The sequence below is a fragment of the Sturnira hondurensis genome, unplaced genomic scaffold (genome assembly GCF_014824575.4).
Source record: "Sturnira hondurensis isolate 20B ecotype Veracruz unplaced genomic scaffold, ASM1482457v3 Scaffold0023357, whole genome shotgun sequence".
In the NCBI taxonomy this organism is placed as follows: domain Eukaryota; kingdom Metazoa; phylum Chordata; class Mammalia; order Chiroptera; family Phyllostomidae; genus Sturnira; species Sturnira hondurensis.
This window is the reverse complement of record NW_028095988.1, coordinates 10,550,838-10,574,405: the sequence shown is the minus strand read 5'-3', so window position 1 is coordinate 10,574,405 and position 23,568 is coordinate 10,550,838. Positions and strand designations below refer to the sequence as shown.

General features: G+C 52.7%; 1 protein-coding gene across 1 annotated transcript; it reads right to left on the bottom strand.

Moving 5' to 3' along the window:
- Positions 1-1,369: 1,369 nt before the first annotated feature.
- Positions 1,370-22,960, bottom strand: MYH7 (myosin heavy chain 7). Its single transcript, XM_037037459.1, has 40 exons — positions 22,912-22,960; positions 21,499-21,541; positions 20,884-21,092; positions 20,448-20,591; positions 20,016-20,172; positions 19,786-19,813; positions 19,082-19,190; positions 18,908-19,000; positions 18,746-18,809; positions 18,249-18,347; positions 17,913-18,016; positions 17,139-17,277; positions 16,910-17,028; positions 16,646-16,795; positions 16,215-16,385; positions 15,302-15,611; positions 14,950-15,017; positions 14,504-14,591; positions 13,743-13,860; positions 13,476-13,599; positions 13,056-13,192; positions 12,554-12,809; positions 11,725-11,967; positions 11,361-11,537; positions 10,420-10,565; positions 9,217-9,307; positions 8,085-8,474; positions 7,723-7,849; positions 7,468-7,586; positions 6,592-6,788; positions 5,850-6,033; positions 5,525-5,690; positions 5,268-5,392; positions 4,398-4,706; positions 3,943-4,146; positions 3,696-3,821; positions 3,319-3,594; positions 2,328-2,423; positions 2,075-2,209; positions 1,370-1,488 (listed from the first exon to the last, which is right to left on the bottom strand). The coding sequence occupies exons 3-40, from the start codon at positions 21,082-21,084 to the stop codon at positions 1,471-1,473; spliced, it is 5,808 nt and encodes a 1,935-aa protein (XP_036893354.1). The 5' UTR covers positions 21,085-21,092; positions 21,499-21,541; positions 22,912-22,960; the 3' UTR covers positions 1,370-1,470.
- Positions 22,961-23,568: the final 608 nt, after the last annotated feature.

Below are 23,568 nucleotides of genomic sequence, written 5' to 3'. Positions count from 1 at the left end.
TAGGAAAAGAAATGGTCCTAGGGTGGAAGAATGAAGAAAAGTATGAGGAGAGAGGTGGGAGGGGCTGTGGACCTTTTCTCCTCACTTCCTGTATCTTTCTCTTTGTTGGTTTCCCTGGTCCTCCTGTGCCCCAGTTTCTTGAGCTCTCTCCCTTTCTTTCTCCTCAGGTCTTTCCTTTTTGCTTTCCTTCTCCCTTTCTCCCCTGTCTCTTCCCCTCCTGTAATCTAACACTGGCATCCCTCAGTCCTGGGATGGTACCCTGTCCTCACTCTGACTGTTGCATTCAGAGCTCAGGGTCAGAGTGTGGGGTGGAGCGGGAGCTTGGCTGGGAGTGGCTGTGTGTGGTAGGCTTGGGGAGACTCAGTTCAGGGGTGAACCAAGGCTTCAGGAGTTCCAATAGGAGGCCAATGGTCCCATTGCCTCTTAAGCCCTTGCTCTCTGTGATCCACAGTCCCAGGCCTTGCTAAGCAGCCCAGGTGTGGCAGTGACTCCAGGGGCCTGGGCTGGTTTCGCTGGAGTGGGGCTTGCTTTTTCTTCCCAGCCCTTCAGTGACCTGTCCCTTCCTCCTTTCCCCCTAGAGTCTGGTTCACACATGTCTCTTCCAGTCCCTCATCTGCCTGCTTCCTCTAAAGATGGCCTGTCATCAATGGACCAAAGATCCCCCACCTTCCAGCAAACCCAGATGAGGAGGGTCTTGTGAAAGGAAGTTATAGTGGGAAGAAATGAGAGAGAAGAAAGTAGCACCCTGGAGGGAGAGGCCAGGATGGAAGGTGGGCTGGGGGTACAGTTCTGCTGGTGAAGTGGGGAGAGGGGCCTGGTCTTTGCGCGTGGTTGGAGACAGTGGTGGCTGTGTCGGGAAGGGTAGTGGGTTACAGCTGCAAGTCCTTGTGCCCTCTCAGAGACCTGCTTTGGCTGGGCTTGGGGGTCAGTACCCTACCTGTCCAAGTGGGTCACACCTCATAGGGTATCCTACACACTAACCCTCCTCCCCCCAGCCCAGCCTTGTTGTTGTTGGGGGGGGGTAGCGTTGATCAGAGCTGGACTATATGTCTACAGCAGAGTGGCTCACATGCTCTCGGCAAATGTTAAGAGTCTCCCTAAATCTCTTTAACTTTGAGTGTCTGTGAGCCAGGGAGAGGGCTGGGAGGAGAGGTGTCAGCTTCTGAGGAGGAGGTGAAGGGGAGCACAGGCATCATTGCACTGGGGATGATCAGAGCCTCACCGGCTGCCCTGGGGCGCCGCCTTGGTCCAGCCTGTGAAGCTGCCCGCCCCCCACCCCTCACTCCTGTGTCCACCCTGGTATGCGTGTCCTTGTGGTTGGCAGGCAGTGAAGAAGAGTCCAGAGGTGGGATTTCACATCGAAGAACATTACTTTATTCTGCTTCCTCCAAAAAGGCCGTTTTACAGGCCCTAGGACTGGGACTCTGTTGGCATCCTCAGGGCTGAGCCAATCCAGAAGCTGTGGCAAAGCTACTCTTCATTCAAGCCCTTTGAAAGAAAATTTAGTTCAACTTAGCTCTGGAAAGGTGGGTGTTGGGTAGGGATTGGCACACAGAAAAAGGGGAGACAGGGCGCTCAGTGGGGCGGAGGACTGCTGTGTGGCTGGACAGGGGCCCCGCGATGGTGGGAGATGTGTCCTAGGGATCGGGGTGGAGGCCATGTTCTGGGTGGTAGGGCTCTGGGGTCCGCCAGAGGGAGCTGTATGGGTGAGGACAAGGGGTGCTTTGGCCTGTCTACTTTAAGTTTGCATTGCAAGGTTGTATGTAGGTCAAAACGAGGTGAAAGAGAAGTGGAGCCTAGCAGCTGGGAGAGACTGGAGCATACTGGGTATACTGACGAAGTAGGGTTTTCTAGGGTTGCTGACCACCCTAAGGCTGGGATTTGCAAAATGATTGAAAGTGAGAGCTGGAAGAATCTTAGAAATCACAGAGGACTGAATCACCTTGCCCTCCAGGGCCTTGGAGTTCAGTTGTGGCAGATGAATAAAGACATCAGCCACAAGACATCCTTGTGTTTGGGGCTGAGTCTGGGCACTGATGGGGGCCACTAACATTGCCTGGAGTAGGGAACCCACCTTGGTGCCAATGTCACGGCTCTTGGCCCGCAGCTTGTTGACCTGGGACTCAGCGATGTCTGCCCGCTCCTCTGCCTCATCCAGCTCGTGCTGCACCTTGCGGAACTTGGATAAGTTGGTGTTGGCCTGCTCCTCCTGTTGGGGTTCAGGGGGGGGAATGAGGTGAGAGGGGCCCTGGGGTTCTCAGCCTCCCAGCCTGAGCACTGGCTCCCGTGTCCTTCCTCCAGGCTCAGTCCCTAGCAAGGTCACTCACCGCCTCCTCGGCCTGGCGCTTGTAGGCCTTGACCTTCAGCTGCAGCTTGTCCACCAGGTCCTGCAGCCGCAGCAGATTCTTTCTGTCCTCTTCCGTCTGGAGGTCAGGGATGGTCAGGAGTGAGGACAGCACAGTCATAGGAGGCATGCCCCATTCCCCCTCTGGACATTTTTACTCTATTTTCTGATCCTCGCCAAATACTTGTGTTATCCTTATAACTTTCATCTGGCCCAAAAAAGTATAAATATTTTTGCTGGTATGCTTCAGGAAAGGATTAGGGAGCTGATAGGACTCTAGAAAGCAGGAGGAAGATTGTGTGCGTGTGTGCCATTTTGGGGAGCAGGCCCTTGGAGGTTCTGGGACCCCCCCAGAGGACAAACTTCACAGTTGTATAACCCAGCAGGGACTGGCAGTGGCTCTGGGACTGAAGGTTTGATGGGATCTCCTGGTTTGCAGGAAAATGACATAGACTTGATCAAAATAAAGGACAAATGTGTATAGAGAGATGGCGACTTTCTGGATTGGACAGAAACAAAATCTAAGTGAGAATCTATTCTAGAAAACACCATGGAAAGCTAAAGTCTATATCTACTTGTATAACTGAAAAGTTTTGTGATTTATTTGAATGGCTTTGGCATGTTTTTGATGGATTTTGGGGTGATGGTGCCAGGCCAACACTTGGCCACATACTTGCTTTCTGGTAACAGTGTGCAGGCTGAGCTCTGCCTGGAGTTTTGTGCGTGTCCCCAGCAGACAGACTGAGGGTGAATGCTGAGATAAAGCTCTCAGCCAGGAGTCCCAGGGACTGGTCTCTGTGCCTGGGAACACTGAGGGCAGGGCAGGGTCTGTGATGTGAAAATGGGCTTCCAGGGGTTACACTTCCACCCTTTGCCCTGGAGGAGGGTCACAGAGAACACTTCATTCCTTTTGGATGGTTGTCACCCTGGCTTCAGGCCATAATGCAGAGGACCCTGACCCAGAGCAGCCGCACCTGGTAGGTGAGCTCCTTGATGCGCCGCTCGCTCTTCCTCATGCCCTTGATCGATTCTGCGTTGCGCTTCTGCTCGGCCTCCAGCTCGTTCTCCAGCTCCCGCACCCGGGCCTCCAGCTTCTGCAGCTGCTTCTTGCCACCCTTGAGGGCGATCTGCTCAGCCTCATCCAGCCGGTGCTGCAGGTCCTTGATGGTCTGCTCCATGTTCTTCTTCATGCGCTCCAGGTGGGCGCTGGTGTCCTGCTCCTTCTTCAGCTCCTCTGCCATCATGGCGGCCTGTGGACAGGAGAGAAGTGAGACACGGTGTGGCCGAGTCCTCTCACACTCATGGAAGGAAAGGCTGGTCTGGAGCAGGCGGGCGGGGTGGTGGCACTTACATCTGTGATGGCTTTCTTGGCCTTCTCCTCGGCGTTCCTGCACTCCTGCACCGCATCCTCCACTTCAGTCTGAAGCTGCGACAGGTCTGCCTCCATCTTCTTCTTCTGGTTGAGGAGGCTGGTGTTCTGAGGGTAGGGGTGGGTAGAGCATGAAAAGCACTGCACATCCATGACTGGCTTCCAAACCTCCCCTGCTGGGTCCTGTAGCTTGCACTTGCCTCCAGGAATGCCCAGGGGAACCGCTCACCTGGGAGTGCAGCAGCTGCACCCGCTCACTGGTCTCGATCAGCTCCTGCTCAGCCAGCTTCCGAGACCTCTCTGTCTGCTCCACCACGGACCGCAGCTCCTCCAGCTCAGCCTGCAGCAGGTTGTTGCGCCGCTCCACAATGGCGATGTTCTCCTTCAGGTCATCGTTGACCCGCACTGCGTCGTCCAGCTGGATCTGAGTGTCCTGTGAATCAGGAGATGGGGCATGAGAGAGGCAGCTGGCCTCTGGGCCCACCAGGAAGTTGTTACTCTGAACTGGATGCTGATGGGGAGCCCACTGTGGTGGCTCAGGAGGAGCCTGTGGGTTGTCTCTGCAATGGCCCTGGGGCAGGAGGGATCTGGAGCTGTGACGGGACACCACCACCCAACTTGGCCACGTGGAGGCCATCTCCTCTCTGGGGAGCTGACTTCCTGCTCCCAAGAGTCACCGTGTACCTTCAGCAAGCTCTGGAGGTTCTTGAGTTGCTTCTGGGCCTCAGCAGCCATGCGGTTGGCATGGCTGAGCTGGATCTCCATCTCATTGAGGTCACCCTCCATCTTCTTCTTCACACGCAGGGCCTCATTGCGGCTGCGTGTCTCCGCATCCAGGGAGGTCTGCAGTGAGTCCACTACCCGCAGGTGGTTGCGTTTGGCCTGCTCCATCTCCTCGTCCTTCTCAGCCAGCTTCCGCTCCATCTCTGCCTTGATTTGGTTGAACTCCAGCTGGGCCCGAAGGATCTTGCCCTCCTCATGCTCCAGGGAGGCCTGGGAGAGGGGTGGGGTGAGAGGGTCGAGGCAGAGAGTCAGACACGTGGTGAGGGCAGGGGTCTGTCCATGAGTTACAGATATAAAGTGAATTCAAGAACGGTGTAAGTGGTTCAGTCAAAGAAACATCAAGAGGGAGAAGAAAAGAATTTAGAAGAAAAAAACCAGGCTCAATAGAAGGTGATTCAGGCCTCAGAGAAGAGCTAGCAATAAAGACAAAGGAAAATGAAGAGGAAGTTGTTACTAAGGAAACAAATGCAATCAGGCACAGACTGTGAAAATCCCAAAGAGGGAGGCAGAGGTGGAAATGGGAGGAGAGTGAAAACAGGAAATCTTTTCTAAGATGTAATAGGTAAAATGTTTGTGCAAAGTAAACTGGATGAACAGGTCACACACTGTTCATTCATTGTACAATATTTGTTGATTGCCTAGTTAGTATGTGCCAGGCACTGTTCTGGGCTCTGAGGATGTAACAGTGAACAAATCAGACAAAAGGGAGACAACAGCGAAGATTTCAGCCTAGAGCTCTACCTCCCCCTGCCCCCTCCCCCCGACACACACCTCCGCCTCCTCCAGGGCTGACTGCAACTCCAACTTCTCCCCCTCCAGCTGCTTGCGGATCTTCTCCAGCTCATGGATGCTCTTTCCGCTGGAACCCAGCTGCTCAGTTAGATCAGAGATCTCCTCTGTAGGAGGGGCCAAATGACTCAGTTAGAGGCTGCCCTGGTCCATTGGAGGGGGCATGCCTCTTAGTGGCCCTGTGTGCTCCAGAAGGGGGCATTCTTCCTACCCCTCCACAGCCTTGGGCCTCAGCACACCTTGAAGGTTCTTGTTTTCCCTCTTGAAGGTCTCCAGGTGCTCCAAGGACTCCTCATAGGCATTCTTGAGCTTGAAGAGCTCGGTGCTGAGGGAGCGAGCCTCCTTCTGTGAGGACTCCAGCTCTGACTGCGACTCCTCATACTTCTGCTTCCATTCGGCCAGGATCTGCGGGGACAGGGCTTGGGCTCAGTGTGCAGTCCTGCCCCACCTCCAGAGGCTGCCCAGGCCCCTTGCCTGGGCTCAGCCTCCTCCCTGCCTCCAAGGAGGATGTTCCTGGCCTCACCCCTGCCCTGCCCCCTGGCTGCTGCCCCCACCAGGTCCCACCTTGTCAAAGTTCCTCTGCTTCTTGTCCAGAGCTGCGGCGGCTGCGTTGGAGCGCTCCACGTCCACCATCAGGTCCTCGATCTCATTCTGCAGCCGGTGTTTGGTCTTCTCCAGTGATGAGCACTTGGCATTGACGGCCTCCACGGCCTCCTCAGCTTCCTGCAACCGCTGGGCCAGCTTCTTCCTGCCCCAGGAGATGGGGGTAGGAGGAGAGGATGGGGAAGATGGAGAGTGTGGATTTGGACAAGAGGAAATGACACGAGTCTTCTGGCAAACAATGCTTGAAAATTCAGAAGTGTATGGGAGAAGCCTGAGGTTGGGCCCCAGGGGGAGGAGAACTGAGCAGGCAGAGAGTTTTGGTGGCAAGGTATGAAGAACCACAGCACCCAGGAGAGCCTTCTTGGTGGCATCCCTCTAACCCTGGGCCAGCCTTTAGGCTGCAGACATGGAGGGCATATGAGCTTTACAGGCCACCCCACCTCCCCCACCCCAGCACCCTGCTCCAGGTGGGAGCGCTCTGCCCTCAGACAAACCTTTTGTTCGTCTTATATTCGAATGAGAAACATAACGCGAGCAAAAAGCTTCCCTGAGAGGAGAAGGAGATGGAGCCAGGGCAGGGTCCTCTGTGTTGTCAAAACTTAGCTAAGCATCCATCCCTTGTGGCCGATCAACTGGGGATCAGGCTGCACTATGTCCTGTCTGTGTCGGGGCCCCAGACAGAGGCGGGCTGCCTGGGACTCACTTGGCCTCCTCGAGCTCCTCTGTCCGCTGGATGGCGTCCGTCTCATACTTGGTCCTCCACTGGGCCACTTCTGAGTTGGCCTTGGACAGGACACGCTGCAGCTCGGCCTTGGCCTCTGTCTCCTCCTCATACTGCTCCCTGAGCAGATCACAGTCGTGCCGGGCTGATTGCAGTGCGTGGGCCAGGGCGTTCTTCGCCTGGGGAGGTGAACACCAGGAGTGGGCTCAGCTTTCTTTATAAAGCAATGCCAGGCCTTGCCCATTTCCTCACCCTACTTTCAGTAGCCTTTCCATGGCTCACGTATCTCTAACCCCCCGTGGACCAAGAATGGTTTACTGAATACTAATAAGGAAGCCCACCCATGCAGCACTGCACTATTTCCAGGAAGCTTCATGCCTGTCGCCCCTGTGCTCCTCATTGCAGCAGGCATTATCATCCTCCCCCCCTTTTGAAGGCAGGAGGCAGAGGCTCAGAAAGGTTAGGTGATTTCCCCAAGATCACCAGGCTCTAAGAGGCAGGTTAGAATTTGAGGCCTGGCCTTTTTAAAAAGCCACATCCTTTCCCCTTTTTCATGAGCCCAACAAAATCGTAGGAATAGGCTTCAGTGAATTTTTTTCTCTAGTTTCAAATTGCCTTGCTAACCTAGGACTCACCCTTTGCCCCTGACCTCCCCCACAGCCTTCCAGGATGGCAGCAGAAAGCCTCAGCCTAGGGATTAAAGAGGCATGTGGTAGGGTCTAGGCTATTATTCCTTTTGGAATTCTGGGAGAATAATGGACCCACAGCCACCCTAGACTGGGGAAAGGAAATGGATGTGGATAAAAGGCCAACTACTATGCTCTTGGCGGGGGCCAGTAGCCTGAGTCTAGACCTCACCTTAACCTCCTCCTCCAGCTGCCTCTTGAGGTCCTCCAGCTGCTGAGTGTAGGTGAGCTTTCCTCGGGTCAGCTGGGAGATCAGCGCCTCCTTCTCATCCAGCTGTCGGGACAGCTCACCTGGAAAGGTACCAAGGCACACCCAACTCTTAAAGGTCAGGCACTCCTCTCGCCCCCAGCCCCTCTCCTAACTCTCAGGCCTCATTCTCTGGAGAGGTATGTGTGTGTGTCTACCCAAGGTTGGGGTGATGCTCACCATTCTCAGTCTGTAGCTTGGCCCGCTGGCTCGTGAGGTCATTGACAGAACGCTGCGTCTCCTCAGCTTTGCTCCGGTGCTCATTCATCTGGTCTTCCAAGGTCCGGCACATTTTCTCCAGGTTAGCCTAAGAGAGGAAGGAGAGTCATACAATGGTTGTAGGGGGCACTTTCAGGGGCATACTGGGAGCAATTAAAAAAGAAGGAAGAAGGAAAGCATGGAAGGAAGGAGAGATCAGAGAACTCGGTAGAAGAACAAAAGTAGAAAACAGCCATCAAAGAAGAGAGGAGGAGACATGGGCAGAATGTGGAGGTGCGTGGAGGGAATTGGAGGAGGGAAGAGACTAAGCACAGACTAAGCACCTTGGCCTTGATGACCTGCTCCATGTTGGAAGTGACATCATCCAGCTCCAGCTTGAACTCACTCTTCTCCTTCTCCAGCTTCTGCTTCACACGCTGCAGGTTGTCGATCTGCTCGCTCAGCTCAGCCACACTGTCAGCGTGCTTCTTGCGCAGGGCTGCTGCCGTGGCCTCATGCTGCAGCGTGGCCTCCTCCAGGTCCCTCCTCATCTTCTGGAACTCAGCCTCACGCTTCTTGTTCATCTCAATCTGTACAGACGTGGCCCCGCCGGCCTCTTCCAGGCGCTCACTGATCTCCTCCAGCTCCCGGGACAGGTCTGAGCGCAGCTTCTCCACCTTGGCTCTGGCGGTGCGTTCAGCCTCCAGCTCTTCCTCCAGCTCCTCAATGCGTGCCTGGGCCCGGACACTAAGGGCTCAGACAAATTGCCTGGAACCCTCCATCAGAACCCCCTCCCCCTGCTCCAGAAGACTCCCAGTCCGTCTGGAACAGCAAGTTGGCTTAGTTCTCCCAGTGTGGTATGGAGAGAAAAGGATTTGGGGGAGGTGGTTTGGGCAGCAGTTAGCCTTCCTTCAGACCAGAACATTTACGTTCTCTTTACTGAAAGGAAAGTGGCCGAAGGTTGCTCTTGAAGAGGGACAGAAAGACCTGTGCTCTAGGGATAGTTAAAACAGTTTGGTGGGAAAAAGAATAAAAGTTAGAATGAGAGAGCCATGTTTGTCTGACTAGGTGACTAAAGACCTAACAGTGTCTGCTCTAGAGTAAGAACCAAAGTCATAGACCATCAGGGCTGAAGGGATCTTAAAATTACCAGGTAACAGGGGAGGACATGGAGACCCAGAGACCTGGAGCAGGCTCCCCCACTGTCATTAGCTAATCAGGAGCTGAAATAGGAAGCCAAGATTTCTGTCCCCCAGACCCGTGAGCTTTTCAAGATCTCTTCCTACTTAATCCTTGGATCACCCAGTCCCTCATGGAGGTGTTCCATGGGGGAGCTGTGATAGCTCAGTGTCCCGCTTCACGGGCCCATAGCAATCGCCTATAATGCTGGGGAGAGGACAGCCTGCAGGAGGGGGTTAGGAAGCTGAGAACCAGTCCGGGGAGTCCAGAATCCACCCTGGGCATCCCAGACTTTACCTGAAGCTCTTTGATCTTCTTCTGCAGCTGACTGCCCAGGGCCTGCTCATCCTCAATTTTTGCATTAAGGGCATTCAGCTCAAAGTCCTTCCTGTGGGGAAGGAGGGAGGGTGAGGATAGGGAGGCCATTTGGACTCCAGGAGAGCTCACCAGTGGTTGGAAATGGTAACAAAACAAATGAACAGCAGGATTTCATCAGAAAACAGCTTCCAGGCCTGATGGAGGGTCCACTTGCTGAAGGACTGAAGCCCAGCAGGAAATGTAATGGGAAGGGCACTGCCAGTGGAGTGACAGGACCTGGGCTCTGAGGGATTCTCCCTCTTTGGTCTGTAAAATAAGGGCGTTGGTCTGATCGTTTCAAAGACCCCTTTTAGCTCCAATGGTCTTTACTGCTGTCACTCTTGCTTCGAATCTGATTTATTTTTCTGAACCTTTGTTTCCCCTTTGGTAAACGGGAACTAAAAATACCATCCTCAAAAGGTGATTTGAGGACCATTGAGATCATATACTCCCTCATTCCACAGATACTGTGCCTGGGGGAGTGTGAAGCCTCCTGGGCAGACATAGCCCAGTGAGGATATGGATCATGATGATTCTCAGAGCCTTTCAAAGGACTGAGCGTAAAGTACCAGAGGATCCTTGAGTATCCACATATGTTCTGCAGGTTCACTGTTTACCAAGTTGGAAAGTGGAATTATACATTTTGGAAGAACTTGCAGTAAGGATTAGGACCACAAGTTCACCAGAACAAAAGAAATGGCCCAGACTCTGCACAGTTCAAGTGTGATGGCTGACCCATTTCTCTGTGCTCTGAGCTGTCTGTGAAGGACCTAAAAGAATGTTCTTGAGAGGCTGCTTTGTGGAGCCTTCTTTCGTGTTAACAGCCAGTCTCCAAAAAGACTTGTGTGTAAAGGGGGAAAGCTGTTATTTTCTGCCCCTTTTAAGTGCTCAAAAGAAAGAAAGAGCTTGAAGGATTCAAGTTAGACTCTTTGCCAACAAGGACTGTTGGGCCCTGAAGTGCATGTCTTGGGGAGGAAAGCATTCTTCCTAGAGGCTTTAACCACAATTCTGCACCCACTTATTAAAGCTGCACGAGGTGGTTGCCTCTGAGGATGGAGGTCTTGGGTCAGCTTAGACTGCCATCCACAGAACGGGGTGCTGGGCTGGGGAGGGTAAAAGGCAGCAGGGAGGGGAACACACTACTTTTTCAGCCGCTCATCCAGCTGCTGTTTGTCGTTCTCCAGGTCCATGATGCTCTCCTGGGTCAGTTTCAGGTCACCCTCCAGCTTCCTCTTTGCTCGTTCCAGGTCCATGCGCACTTTCTTTTCCTGTTCCAGGGACCCCTCCAGCTGGTGGGGAGAAGGACCGGTATGCTTCATGAGGACGAGATCTTGACTTGGTGGTTTGAAAGCTTAGTCAGTCTGGGGTTGGGGGATCCCAAGAGACATCCAGGAAGGAGGAAAGCTTCCCCAGAGCAGTCCCAATATTACCAGGGAGCTCTGAGAGTGCCTAGCATGTAGGGATGCTCAGTAACTGATAAATGATTCAATGAATGACTATGGGATGAAATACCTAAGCTACATTTATTTATTCTGCATCTTATAAGCACCTACTAGGTTTCAGGGACCATGCTAAGCACTGCAGAAACAAAATTGAATAAATCCAAGTTTCTGACTAAAAGCAGCCCAGTCTTATAGATGTGACAGATACTTCAATAATGGCAAGTCAGAGTAATAGGTGACTCAACAGAGATATGTACAAAGAACTATCTGTGGAAACGATGATCTCTGAGGGCCAGAGACTGCCTAAAATATTAGAAGTCTGAGGATCCTCTTTGAGGAGCCTCAAAAATTCCCAGAGAAATGTGTCGTGTTCTTATGAGATAACCCTCTAAATCCTGTGGTTGAAGGTAGTGATATTTAGACTTGAACCTAAATTGAGATAAGGAAGCCAATATCAGCTGTTGATCATATCAGTGAGATGATCTACATAACTCACATTTGATCACCCTCCCCCTTTTTGATTCCCCTGCTCCCTTCTAGAAAAGTTTTAGGAAAGAAAGCACTCTCCAATACCACCCCACAAACACACACACACAAGCACCAGTGGACATGTGTATGTAGGCCCTGTGACAATCTACTCACATCGTCCACCTGCTGCTCCAGCTTGACTTTGGCCTTGGTCAGGGTGTTGACTTTGTCCTCTTCAGCCTGGAGGTCATCCAGGGCCTGCTGGTGGGCCTCTTGTAGAGCTTTCTTCTCCTTGGTCAGCTTGACAATGATCTCATCCAGCCCAGCCATCTCTTCTGTCAGGTTCTTCACCTGTCAACCAAGAACCCCATCCCTTGTAGGGTCAAAGGTCACCAGCATGGAGACATCTATGGAGATCTCCAATGCCAAGGACCACACTGCTATCAGGGTCCCCTGAATGGCTTGGCATTGGTTAAGGTCAGTGTGGTCTTTGAATCCTGAGGAGACCCAGGCTGAAACAAGAGGGAGCTGCCCTCACCTTGTTCTCTGTTGCGTGCTTCTCTTTCTCCACCTTGGCCAGTGTCAGCTCCAGGTCATCAATGTCCTTCTTGAGCTCAGAACACTCATCTTCCAGCTTGCGCTTCTTGGCAGTGAGCTCGGCGTTCATCTCCTCCTCGTCCTCCAGCCTCTCAGTCATCTCCTTCACCTTGGCCTCCAGCTGGATTTTGTTCTTGATCAGCTGGTCGCAGCGTTCCTCTGCATCAGCCAAGTTGTCTTGTTCCTGAAGGTGAGACACAGAGGGGAGGTTTTTCAGTGGGTGGGGTCTTTGCTGTAGCAGGTGGAAGGAGGGAGAGGCTCAGCTATCACTATAGGAGCTCCAGAACATCCCCCCTCTGAGAAGAATCTCAGATGAATGGGAGGAGAAGAATTTCAGTGCAATGTAATGGGAGTATTGGAGGAAAGAAAATAATAAGTCTCTTCATCTGGCCCTCTTCCTCTGGTCCCCCGACTGAAGGGAGGAACTACATAAATACACATAACTTTATATATTTATAATGTAGTGACATGGACAGCTTTAAAGATGGGGACATTGAGATTCACAGATAATGCATAGTTTGCCCAAAGTCACAAAATTATTGAGCTGTGGATCCAGCATGAACCCAGGTGAAAAGCCTGTGTTTTAAAAGTTAATTCTTCCCCATACCCCTTCGCTTCCCCTCTCTCAAGGGGCCTCTTTGGAAGTCTTTGAAAGCATTGATTCCAGAGTCCTCTGCCTGTGAGGGAACAAGATGAAGAGACCTTGGGTAGGGAGGTGCAGGGTGCAGGCAGAGCTGGGTAGAAGAGCCAGCGGCAGCCCAGAGCCTCACCGCCTGCACTTGGAGCTGTAGGTCATTCTTCTCCTGCAGCAGGGACACCATCTTCTCCTCCAGCTCCTTCCGGCGAGCCTCCGACTTCTCCAGGGCCTCTTTGAGGCGTCCAAACTCCTCCTTCATGTTGGCCATCTCCTTTTCTGTCTCTGCACTCTTCAGCAGGGGCTTGATCTTGAAGTACAGCTTCATCCAGGGCCAGTTCTTGACTCCCATGAAGGCACGAATATTCCATTGGATTATCAGCAAGGAGTCTCTGTAGGGGCCCAGCGAGAGTGGTGGTGAGAGGTCCTTCCTCCTTCCTTCCTGGAGGGCCCTAGGAGGCCCTGACTCCTAGGTCCTTTTTCTCATCCGTCCCATTCCCTGACCATGAGGTCCACCCTCTGTCCCTATGAGACATTCCTGCTGGTTTCATTGTTTGAAGATACCATGAGCTTTTTCTCCTGACATCACCCCTGAACCAGCCTGTGCTGGTTGGCAACCTCCTTTTGAGATCTCCCACCTGCGTTCCACCAGCTTCTTGAACTCTATTCTGGAGAGCACGCCACGGGACTGGGCCTGGATGCGGGTGATGATGCGGCTTAGCCTCTCATCTCGCATCTCTTCTAGCAGCCCCAGCAGCCCTGCCTTGAAGAACACCTGTGGCAAGGGGGAGAGCCAAGGGGACCACAGCCTCAGAGAAGGGTATCTAGGGTGGAGGAAGAGGGGGGAGACCCAGGCTGAGCTCCCAAGGGACCCATGACCTGCGCATCCTACACCTGGGAGTAAAATGTGAAAGACCAGACAGAGAGGAAGCCTGGCTTCCAGCCTTTGGGTTGACACAGGGAGCCAGGAATCAGGGGTCTGCCTTCCAAACTCCCAGCTGCTCCACTCATGATGGCCGCACACCCTGCAATTCCACCCCATGCAGCTCTAGACTCACCTTGGTGTGGCCAAACTTGTACTGGTTGTGGTCAATGTCCAGGGAGCCCAGCAGCTTCTCTGCTCCTTTTCTGCTGTCAATGAACTGCCCTTCGGGGATGGCTGATGGGTTTAGGATACGGTACCTGGGAAGGAGGTGCCCGGAGTCACCCATGGCTGCACAGATCCAGTCTGCCCACAGAATCTGGGGCCACCTGCAGACTCCCTTCCTGACCAAGGCTGCCTAGGCTTCCCCTGTTCCCTGGGCCCTGGGGCATCCTGTACCCACCTCTGCCTGAAGTCCCCATAGAGGATGCGGTTGGGGAAGCCTTTTCTGCAGATGCGAATGCCCTCCAGCACTCCATTGCAGCGCAGCTGGTGCATGACCAGGGGGTTGTCCATCACCCCTGCAGCAGGAGGAAGGAGAGAGGAGTGTGTGGGGAGAACACCGGAATAAGTGCCAAGTGTCCTGAGTTCTGATCCTGCCTCTGCCACTTAAGTGCTGGTAACCATAGCAGGTCCATTTATAATGATCCTTAATTTCTTTTCATTTTTTACAGCTTATAAGAACAACCAAAAGCTTTCACATTTTTTATTGTTAATGTCTATTTTCACAGGGTAGCCAGAGCAGATATATTCCATTTTTCTAGAGAATAAACTAAGCCCAGACGGGTTAAGGCAAGAGAGACTAAGGCACTGGACCAAGACCTCCAAGTTGATCAGAACAGAGACAAGCCTTAAATACAGGCCCCTGAGCCTCCATCTCCTTATCAGTCAAAAAGGGATAAGCAATCTGTATACGTCTCAGTGGGGGTTGTACGGCACTAATGAGGTAATGTCCATCAAAGTCCCTTGCACATTGCCGTAAGTTACACATTCCAAATGTAAGATAGCACTAGGGCAGGGCATGATCTGTGAGATCTCATGGGGGACACGAGGAGAAGAATGTGATTTGGAAAGCACTGTAGTGAGAGATTAGGAGATGACTTAGAAGGCCTGCTCTTGGGCAGTGAGTCCAGCAGGGGGCTGGTCCTGAGGTCTGCGGCTCACCTGGAGACTTGGTCTCGTTGGGGATGATACAACGCACAAAGTGGGGATGTGTGGAGCGCAAGTTGGTCATCAGCTTGTTCAGATTTTCCTGTGACCCCCCAAATATGAGGGAAAAATAAAGAAAGAGAAGTGAGAATGAGAGAGGAGAGGGAGAATGAGAAAGAGAGATGGAGTGAATGCAAGGAGCTAACGAGAATGAAGGAATGTTAGGCAAGCGCACGGGGAAAGAGAGAGAGGATGGAAGGCAGGAAGGAAAGAAAAGAGATGGGATAGGAACTGAGTGGGGTAAGAGGCCAGCAAACAAAGGGAAAGAGAATGGAAAGGAAGATATGAGAAGACCAAGAGTGGGCTCACAGATGGAATGAGGAGACGGGGAATGGGAAGGATCAGGATGAACAAGGCAAGGAAAGAACCATGCTGGGCTGGGGCTGGGCTCACACACTTACCCTGTGCAGAGCTGACACAGTCTGAAAGGACGAGCCTTTTTTGGCCTTGCCTTTGCCCTTATCAACAGCTGTGGGAAGGGGAATTAAAAAAAGGGGCACAAGTGGGTGTGAGGGGAGGTCAGGACATGAGTGAAGAGTCACAGCTTCTAGTTCACATCTTCGCTGGTATTTGGCCTCCAGGGGAGGGTCTTCACTGTGGTTGCCTCAGTTTCTCCACCCAATTCTATCTCAATGAGCCTGTAAATCTTGGGCACAGTCTGACACAGAAATGGTGGGGTGTGGCAACTGACCTGCCTCAGATGCAGGGCAAAAACCTTGTTTTCTAGCCCCCTGGTTCCCAGTCTTTACTTACGTGTATCAGCCCCAGCATAATTGGCAAACAAGTTGCTGAGCAGCTTGAGGGATGACTTCTGGTACAGACCCACCACTGTCTCATTGAGTGGGTCTTTGTTCTTCTGCAGCCAGCCTATGATGTTGTAGTCCACGGTGCCAGCATAGTGGATCAGGGAGAAGTGAGCTTCCTGCTTCCCCTTGACATTGCGTGGCTTCTGGAAGTTGTTGGACTTGCCCAGGTGGTTGTCATACAGCTTGGCTTTGAAGGTCATATCGGTGGCCTTGGGGAACATGCACTCTTCCTCCAGGATGGACATGATGCCCATGGGCTGAGGGTGAAGGGGAGAGCATCACTGAGAAGACCTCATACAGATGGAGATAGATCCTGCTCTAGGGTCAATATTTCCTTATGGAAATGCCCCTTTGGGCATTGAGGTATCAGGCTCAGCTCTGAATATAGTTACCTACTGACTGACACCTGTGTAAGCCATCCCAAAGTGGAAGACTTTTATTTCAGAGGGACCTTTGTGAAAGTCTGGGAATGTGGATGCTATGGGTGCTTTACATGTCACCTGTCACCCACATCCCTGAGATGGTGGGGTTGAAAACAGGGGCACTCTTACAATTCCCCACCCCTACCCTCAAACTTTCCGCTCCTTGCATGGGTAAGGCAGGGTGGCTAACCACACTGGCGTGGGAGACTGTCCTGGAGGTGCCCGTCCTCTGTTTGTCTGCTCTCAAGCCCCTGGGAACTCAGCTCTCCCAGTTGTCACCCTGTACTAGGTGGCTAGGACAACACAGGGCTCTGGAAACTAGGGCTCCAGATTCTTCTGTTATCTAGATTCTGCTTCCCAGAAGAGATGGGGCTGCCATTTTGACTGGGGCATTAAGGTGGGTGTGAGTGGAGAGTTTAGGTGAGGCTGAGGCAGCACCTTCTCTATGAGGTCAATGCAGGCCTGCAGGTCCATGCCAAAGTCGATGAACTCCCACTCGATGCCCTCCTTCTTGTACTCCTCCTGCTCCAGCACGAACATGTGGTGGTTGAAGAACTGCTGCAGCTTCTCGTTGGTGAAGTTGATGCAGAGCTGCTCGAAGCTGTTGAACTGCAGGGGGAATGAGGGCAGAGCCAGGTCAGGTAGGCAGGTGTCTGAGTGGCCAGTGGGCTCAGCTCAGAGCTGTGTCCAGCCCAGCGAGGGGTGTGGCTGGTCTTCTCCCCTGTCAGGGCAGGGAGGGAGTGGCCCTGAAGGCAGGATGATGCCTGCCTCCATCACTGCTGAAGGCCACTGCCTTTTCAGCTCTGGTGATGGCCATCCTGTCACACGTGCCAACGAGTGCATTATTGTTCTCCCTATTCCCCACTCACATCGAAGATCTCAAAGCCGGCAATGTCCAGGACACCGATGAAGTACTGGCGTGGCTGCTTGGTCTCCAGACTAGCATTGATCCGTGTCACCATCCAGTTGAACATCTTTTCATACACCGCCTTAGCCAGTGCCCCAATGGCATATGACACCTGTAAGGTAGGGGAGAGACCCAGGTGAGCAGATTCACTGGGAAGAATGACTTTCAAAGCCCCCACTACACCAGGCAAGTCTTCATCACCATTTATTTTCTGAAGATGACCCACCTGCTGGACATTCTGCCCCTTGGTGACATACTCGTTGCCCACTTTCACCCGAGGGTGGCACAACCCCTTGAGCAGGTCAGCTGAGTTCAACCCCATAAGGTAGGCAGACTTGTCAGCCTCTGAAAGGAAAAGGCAGGTGGCAAAGTTGATAAAGAGATAACTCCTCTGCAGAGGCAGCCTTCAGTGACTCCGCAGCTGCTCCCAGAATCCCAGAATCCCAGACTCCCACCTTCAGTGCCGTCCGGCTCAGCTTGCTCCTCCCGCTGCTTCTGTTTGAACTTCATGTTTCCGAAGTGCATGATAGCGCCTGTCAGCTTGTAAATGGAGCTCTTCTCCTCTGGAGTGAAGCCCAGCACATCAAAGGCATTCTGTAAGAAGGCCCCATATTGGTGGATCATAGGAAAGGAAGTATGGCAGGTAAGAGAGATTTCTTTTCAGTTGGAGAGAAAACTCTGTGAGTTGTGAGATTCCCAGACCCAGTGGTGACTCCACAACAAAGATGAGAAGTATTGGCACAGAGGGCAGGCTGCCTCGGCCCCTGCTTTAGGGGTCACATCTGTCCTCTGGGGAGCCTCTGGGTTACCCATGCATGTTTCCTACTGTTTCTCCTTTTCTAAGCCCCACACTTGCTTCCCTGCCTGGACCTTTCATGTCTGTCCATATCTGGTATTTGTCTAACAGCTTGCCCAGCTCATGGAATCATCAGGACCCTTCCTTCCCTCCTTTCCTATATGATGCCTTATCTCTTGGCTTGTCTGCTTCCGTGCCCCATGGTTTTCAGTCCTCTCTGGTTTGATTGAACACCAAATACTGGCCAGTCCTGTCTCGTCACACCCATACCTTAGCACAACTCTGACCATAGGGACATGCTGCCCTTTAGGGAGGTCTATACCACTATGAACAACACACAGCCACTGTCAGCCCTGTTCCTGGACCAGTGGAATATCCATTTTCCCCTCACCACCAATACCCTCACGTCTAGACTGGGTCATTACACACTTACGTCAGTGGCCATGAGCTCCTCAGAGTCATCAATCGAAGCCACAGTGGTCTCTCCTTGGGAGATGAATGCATAATCATAGGGGTTGTTGGTGATCAGCAGCATATCTGTGGGGAGAAGATGCGGTCAGGACGTGGCACAAGCCCCTGGCTCTCACTGGGCAGCTTGCCACGGCGCAGGGCCTGTAGAGGAGCACAAGACAGGGCCTAATGTGGCTCCACATTCCCCAGAACTGAATCCAGAGTGCCCTAAACCGAGTGCATGACAACAAGCAGCAGCAAGCAGAAGGGACCAGGTTGCCATGGAGATAGTTGGTCTCAATTGGTAGTTCTGACTCACCCAGAAGCTCAGGTTTTTTATTAGACAGGATTTGGTAGAAAATATGATAATCTCTCTCTGATTTCAGCTGGAAAATAACTCTGGATTTTTCCAAAAGGTCTGTGAACAGTAGGGAAGAAGAAAGAAAGAAAGAAAAGGTTGTCGGATTTCGGTACAAGAAATGAATGATAAATGTAGCAAGCAAAAGGCAGAGGGAGAGAAGGAAAGAAAGAGTGAGAGATTCATACAGAGACACACAGAGGCAGGGATGGAGACAGAGACCCGGCAGGATAGAAATAGCCTCAGAGAAAGACACAGACCTGCAGAGACCGAGAGGGAGAAAGACCCGAGGAAGTCTCAGAGAGAGGTGGAGGTACAAACCTAATGCCACAGACACACTGAGACAGAGGGAGAAAGACTGAGGTCTGGAGACTCAGACACAGACAGACAGACAGACAGAGAGATGGATAGAACAAGAATGAGCTCAGGCTGAGCCCTAGTAGACTCATGGCACTCACAGGTTTCTATGTCAGCAGATGCCAACTTTCCAGTCGCCCCAAAATGGATTCGAATGAATTTTCCCTGGAGAGATGGGGGACTGATGAGTTGAGGGAAAGTTCATACTTGATGTCATCCCTTGACTGGCCCAAATCCCAAGTCCAAGGTCAGGGATCACTCACAAAGCGGGAGGAGTTGTCATTCCGGACGGTCTTGGCGTTGCCGAAGGCCTCCAGGGCAGGGTTGGCCTGGATGATCTGGTCCTCCAGGGTGCCCTGCAGAGGTCAGGAGGATGACAGGTGAGAGAGGTCTCTTCCCCTTTTGCAGCATGGGACTTTGGAGGACAATAGGCCTACCTTGCTTGGGTTCTGGTCCTTCTTGCTGCGGTCCCCAATGGCGGCGATAACAGCAAAGTACTGAATGACCCTCTTGGTGTTAACTGTCTTCCCGGCCCCGGATTCTCCGCTGTCAGGACATTCAGGGGCTCATCAGGCAGTGCACAAACACTGCTTGAGGCCAACAAGCCTGATCCTACTCAACAGTGGGAGCCCTGACACCAGCAGCTGACGGGTACTAAGCACCCCAAACATAGCTGTACTCTGACACACAGGGTCAGGGGTAGCAACCAGAAAAATGGCACAAGAAGGTGCTGGATTTGGGGGGCTGGAACATAGTTTTAGTTGGGAGAAGTCAATCAGAAGAGATAGGCCTGGGACATTTTGAATAAGAAGGAGTGGGGCTGGAGGAATAGGGAAGGTTTCTGAAAGAAAAGTGGGAGGAAGAGAAGAGTTGAAGAAAATATGGTGATACTGAGCTTAGGGATAAATGATAAGTGGAAGGATACTGGGTGAAGGAGATTGGAGAGGGAAAATAAGAGAGGGAAGGGAGAGAGCAAAGAGAAGGTAAGAGGAAAGGTGGGAGAAGAAAAAGGAGCTGGCATGGAAGTGGAGGAAAAGAGTGAGCCCTGTACAGGGCTTGGGTGCCCTTATGGGGCTGGGGACCTTGATGGGGCTGAGGTCAGGGGGATTCTGGAAGGGAACTGGGTAGGAACCACACTCACGTAATCAGGATGGACTGGTTTTCTCTGTCTGTGAGGAGGAAATGGGGAGGGAAGGTCAGGAGCCACATAGGATGATGCTCTTGTTTGGCATCCTCCCACCCATCTCCCCACCCCCTGCCCTTCTCCAGGCCTGTCCCAGCTGCCAAACCCCTCAGGAGGAGAAAGAGAGCCAGCATGTGCGGTTCTTACTGCGGGGCCCCCAGGAAAACCCTTCACTTGGGGCCTGTCACCTGTCAGCATGTACTGATAGGCGTTGTCAGAGATGGAGAAGATGTGGGGCGGCGCCTCGGTCCTCTTCTTGCCCCGGTAGGCAGCCACCACCTCGGCATTGTACACCGGCAGCCACTTGTAGGGGTTGATGGTGACACAGAAGAGGCCTGAGTAGGTCTAGGGGGAGAAAAAGAAGAATGCGTTGCCAGTGGGAAGGATGGCATTAGAGTTAGAGAAAGATCCCAAGAAAGAAGAGAAAGGAAAATCTATGAATACACTAAATCTGAGTAATGCCAGCCCTCAGGGTATTAGAACTGACCCAAGGATGTGGGAACTAGGACAGTGCAAGGCTGCATGAGCACAAAGAACAGAAACTCTTGGCTCCAGAGGGTAGATACAGACAGACCAGGAAGCTACCAGATTCAGAGGGATGTCATAGGTGGAGCACTCACGTAGATCATCCAGGATGCATAGCGCTCCTTGAGGTTGTAGAGCACGGCAGGCTCGTGCAGGAAGGTCAGCATGGCCATGTCCTCGATCTTGTCGAACTTGGGCGGGTTCTGCTGCAACACCTGGTCCTCCTTCACGGTCACCGTCTGCAACAGCCCCCACACAGAGCCACTGTCAGCCCTCCCTCAGCAGGGGTAGGAGATGGGAGAGTGACAGGACATTCTTCCTTCGAGAGAGAAGGATGCAGGATCACAGAGAAGATACTCTAGATGTTGGGAATGAGAAGAGCTATTTGGAGGATCTGGATCCCTACCTACAGGAAGGAAAAATTGGACCTTCCTTAGGTCTGTGTGGGGTGGACCCGGATTACACACATCTCTGTCCACACAGGTGTGGAGTTTGTCCAGGGTGGCTTCTCACGCTAGCCCTGCCACCCACCTTGCCATTCTCGGTCTCAGCAGTGACTTTGCCACCCTCTCGAGACACGATCTTGGCCTTGACAAACTCTTCCTTGTCATCAGGTACGAAGACATCCTTCTTGAGGTCAAAGGGCCTGGTCTGGGCTTCCAGCCGCTCCTTCTCTGACTTGCGCAGGAAGGGGGCGGCAGCCCCAAATGCTGCCATCTCTGCATCGCCCATGGCTGTGCCTGCAGCGGGCAAGAGAAGCAGCTGGCTCTCCTCCCCTCTGCTCTCCTGTACCCTGGAAGCCCCAGTGTCTAGCACCATGCAGAGGAGTCAGGCGGGGTCACTGGCAAGTCCCTGGTCCCTTGAACTTATATCCGTTAACCTGAGACTGCCTCAAAAATCTGTTTGGGCAGATGCTGACTTTTGTTCAGCCTGGGGCTCTCCTGGAAAAGGGAGGAGTGTCCTAGGCTTCTCATGGGAGCAGGAATTTGACTATATCCATCTCTGAGCTTTGTCCTTCCCCATCCTCCTCACTAGTCACAGGTAAGGATTCCTGGTCACCAGAACATTCTCCCCAAGGCCACACAGAAACTAGAGTTCTTTATCTTCCACCATCTACCCCCACACCCCACCTGCAGCTTTCCTTACCTTGGCTTCTCAAAAATGTCTACGAGAGGAAACAGTCTCAAACCTGCAGGGGACATGGAGAGAGTGAAGGCTGCATTGGGGCCACCTCCCTGCTGCTCCCTGGCTCTGCCCTTCAGCACCCACTCATCCCTCCCCTAGGGCTGCAAATAGGTGGGAAGTGCTAGTCTGCTCCCCTGGTCCTGTCCTCTCTTGCTTTCCAAGCACACTCTTTCTCCAGTCCCCTGAGCACTGATTCTAGTTTCCTGACATCAAATCAGCCCTGAGCCCTGGTCGTCCTTCCTCCTCCTGGGAGGTGGTCCCACCCTTGCCTATACCCATCTACTGAAACTTGCTTTCCTGGAGGCACCTGATGAACAACAAATGCTCACATTTGTTCAGAGCTGTACAGTCTCCAAAGCATTTTGTGTACATTCTCTTAGTCAATCCTCACCCCGTTCTACAGATGGAGAAATCAAGATTACAGGGTTTGCTTGTCCAAGAACACATAGCAATAAGTGGTGGAGCCAGGATTCGAACCCTAGTCTTATGACTCGAAAGCCAGTTCTCTTCCACTCTGTCTTCATCTGGTTCTCAGTCATTGTGGACACTTTCAGAGGGGAGTGCCTGTGGGCATCCTCTCATAGACACACCTATCACACAGCCAAACTTGTTCTTCATGTCCTTCAATAAATGCGTGTGCCTGCCGCTCATGTCTCACACAGACACACTCCTTTCCTTCACGTACCTTGGCACACACTCCCTTCCAGTGTGCCCTTACGCCTCAGCAATAGATGTGCCCTTAAATATATGCACAGCATAAATAGGCTCACATGCTGTACACTGTCGAGTATACAGAGAACTGGAACAACCTCACTACCTGCCTGCGAACTCCTTTTGCAGAGTGTATGCACACTGCAGCAGTTGTGACTCCTGGATGCGCACACAAACACCTCCATGTGTGTGGACACGGGTAGTTACAGATTGGAGACCTCACACTTCCTAAGTGATCATTCCCTGTCATCCTCTTCCCCTGTGCCTACTGCCAAATGAGGCCACTTGTCCTCAGGAATGATCACAAACACCTGTCTCCCGCTTGATATTTTTTATCTTAGGTAGTAAGGTACATACTCTCCCTCACCATGTGTCAGACCATGCATGCTTGTACACACACACACACACACGCACACACACACACACATGCACACACTCTATTAAATTCTGGTCTCATCTGCATGAATACAGACATCCCCCAGTAATACATGAGCCTCACCCCAGGGCATGTACACACATGTTTAGAGTTAAACATGTGTGTTCAGTTACCAGACCCAGTACTCTGCATGATACCCTGCTTGCAGCTTGCTACTCCTAGAGAAGTCCTTTTCTAAACCTGGGGTCTATTACCCCAGAGGGTGGCTTCCAGCTCCACGCTCCTACCTGACAGCAGAAAGGACAGAGTGCAGGACAGAGCTGTGGAGCCTGACCTGGTTAGGGGCTGTATATATGGGGCAGCAGGGCGCCCCCACCCCCACCTGCGCCCAGTCCCCAGCCGGATTTAGAAAGGACTGTTGTCACTAGAAGCATTTCCCCCAGCCCCCCCCCTTTCTAACAGCACTCCCCTCCCCCTTTCCAGTGAGGAAACAATTGGAAGTGGTCGTCATTGTTATGGCATGGAGTGTGCAGGGTCTGAGTTCCACGGGGCGGGGATGGCTCTAAGTGCAGCCAAAATATCTCCCAGGCCTCACATTCCACAGCTGGCAGGAGAGAGAACTGACCACAACCGACCACCCCGTGACCTCAGGCAGGCAGGGCCTTGGCCCTCCCCCAGGGCTCCCCTGGACCCTAACACTGCTGCCCCTCAGTCCCCTGCCCCAAGCACTGGCCTGGCCCCTTGAACAGTGTCTTCTCTGCTCGCTGGCTTGGATCCTGCATCCAACTTTGCAATGGGAGGGGGCTGAGCATCAGCAGCAGAGGGTAAGGCAGAGCTGGGGGCCTGTCCCTAAGGTGGGAGCCAGACTGAGGCAGCTGAAGAAGTTTTCCCGGCCAAGTGACAAGAACAATGACCAGAAAACTTAGAGATGAGGATTCTGGCTC

What these genes read in the sequence shown, in the direction of transcription:
- MYH7 (XM_037037459.1), bottom strand. Translation starts at nt 21,084, where the DNA reads ATGGGCGATGCAGAGATGGCAGCATTTGGGGCTGCCGCCCCCTTCCTG. An exon ending in AGGAGCTCATGGCCACTGAC is followed by an intron (nt 17,278 to 17,912) that starts GTAAGTGTGTAA and finishes GCCTTCTTACAG; the next exon opens with AATGCCTTTGATGTGCTGGG. An exon ending in ACAAGTTTGGCCACACCAAG is followed by an intron (nt 13,193 to 13,475) that starts GTGAGTCTAGAG and finishes CCCTTGCCACAG; the next exon opens with GTGTTCTTCAAGGCAGGGCT.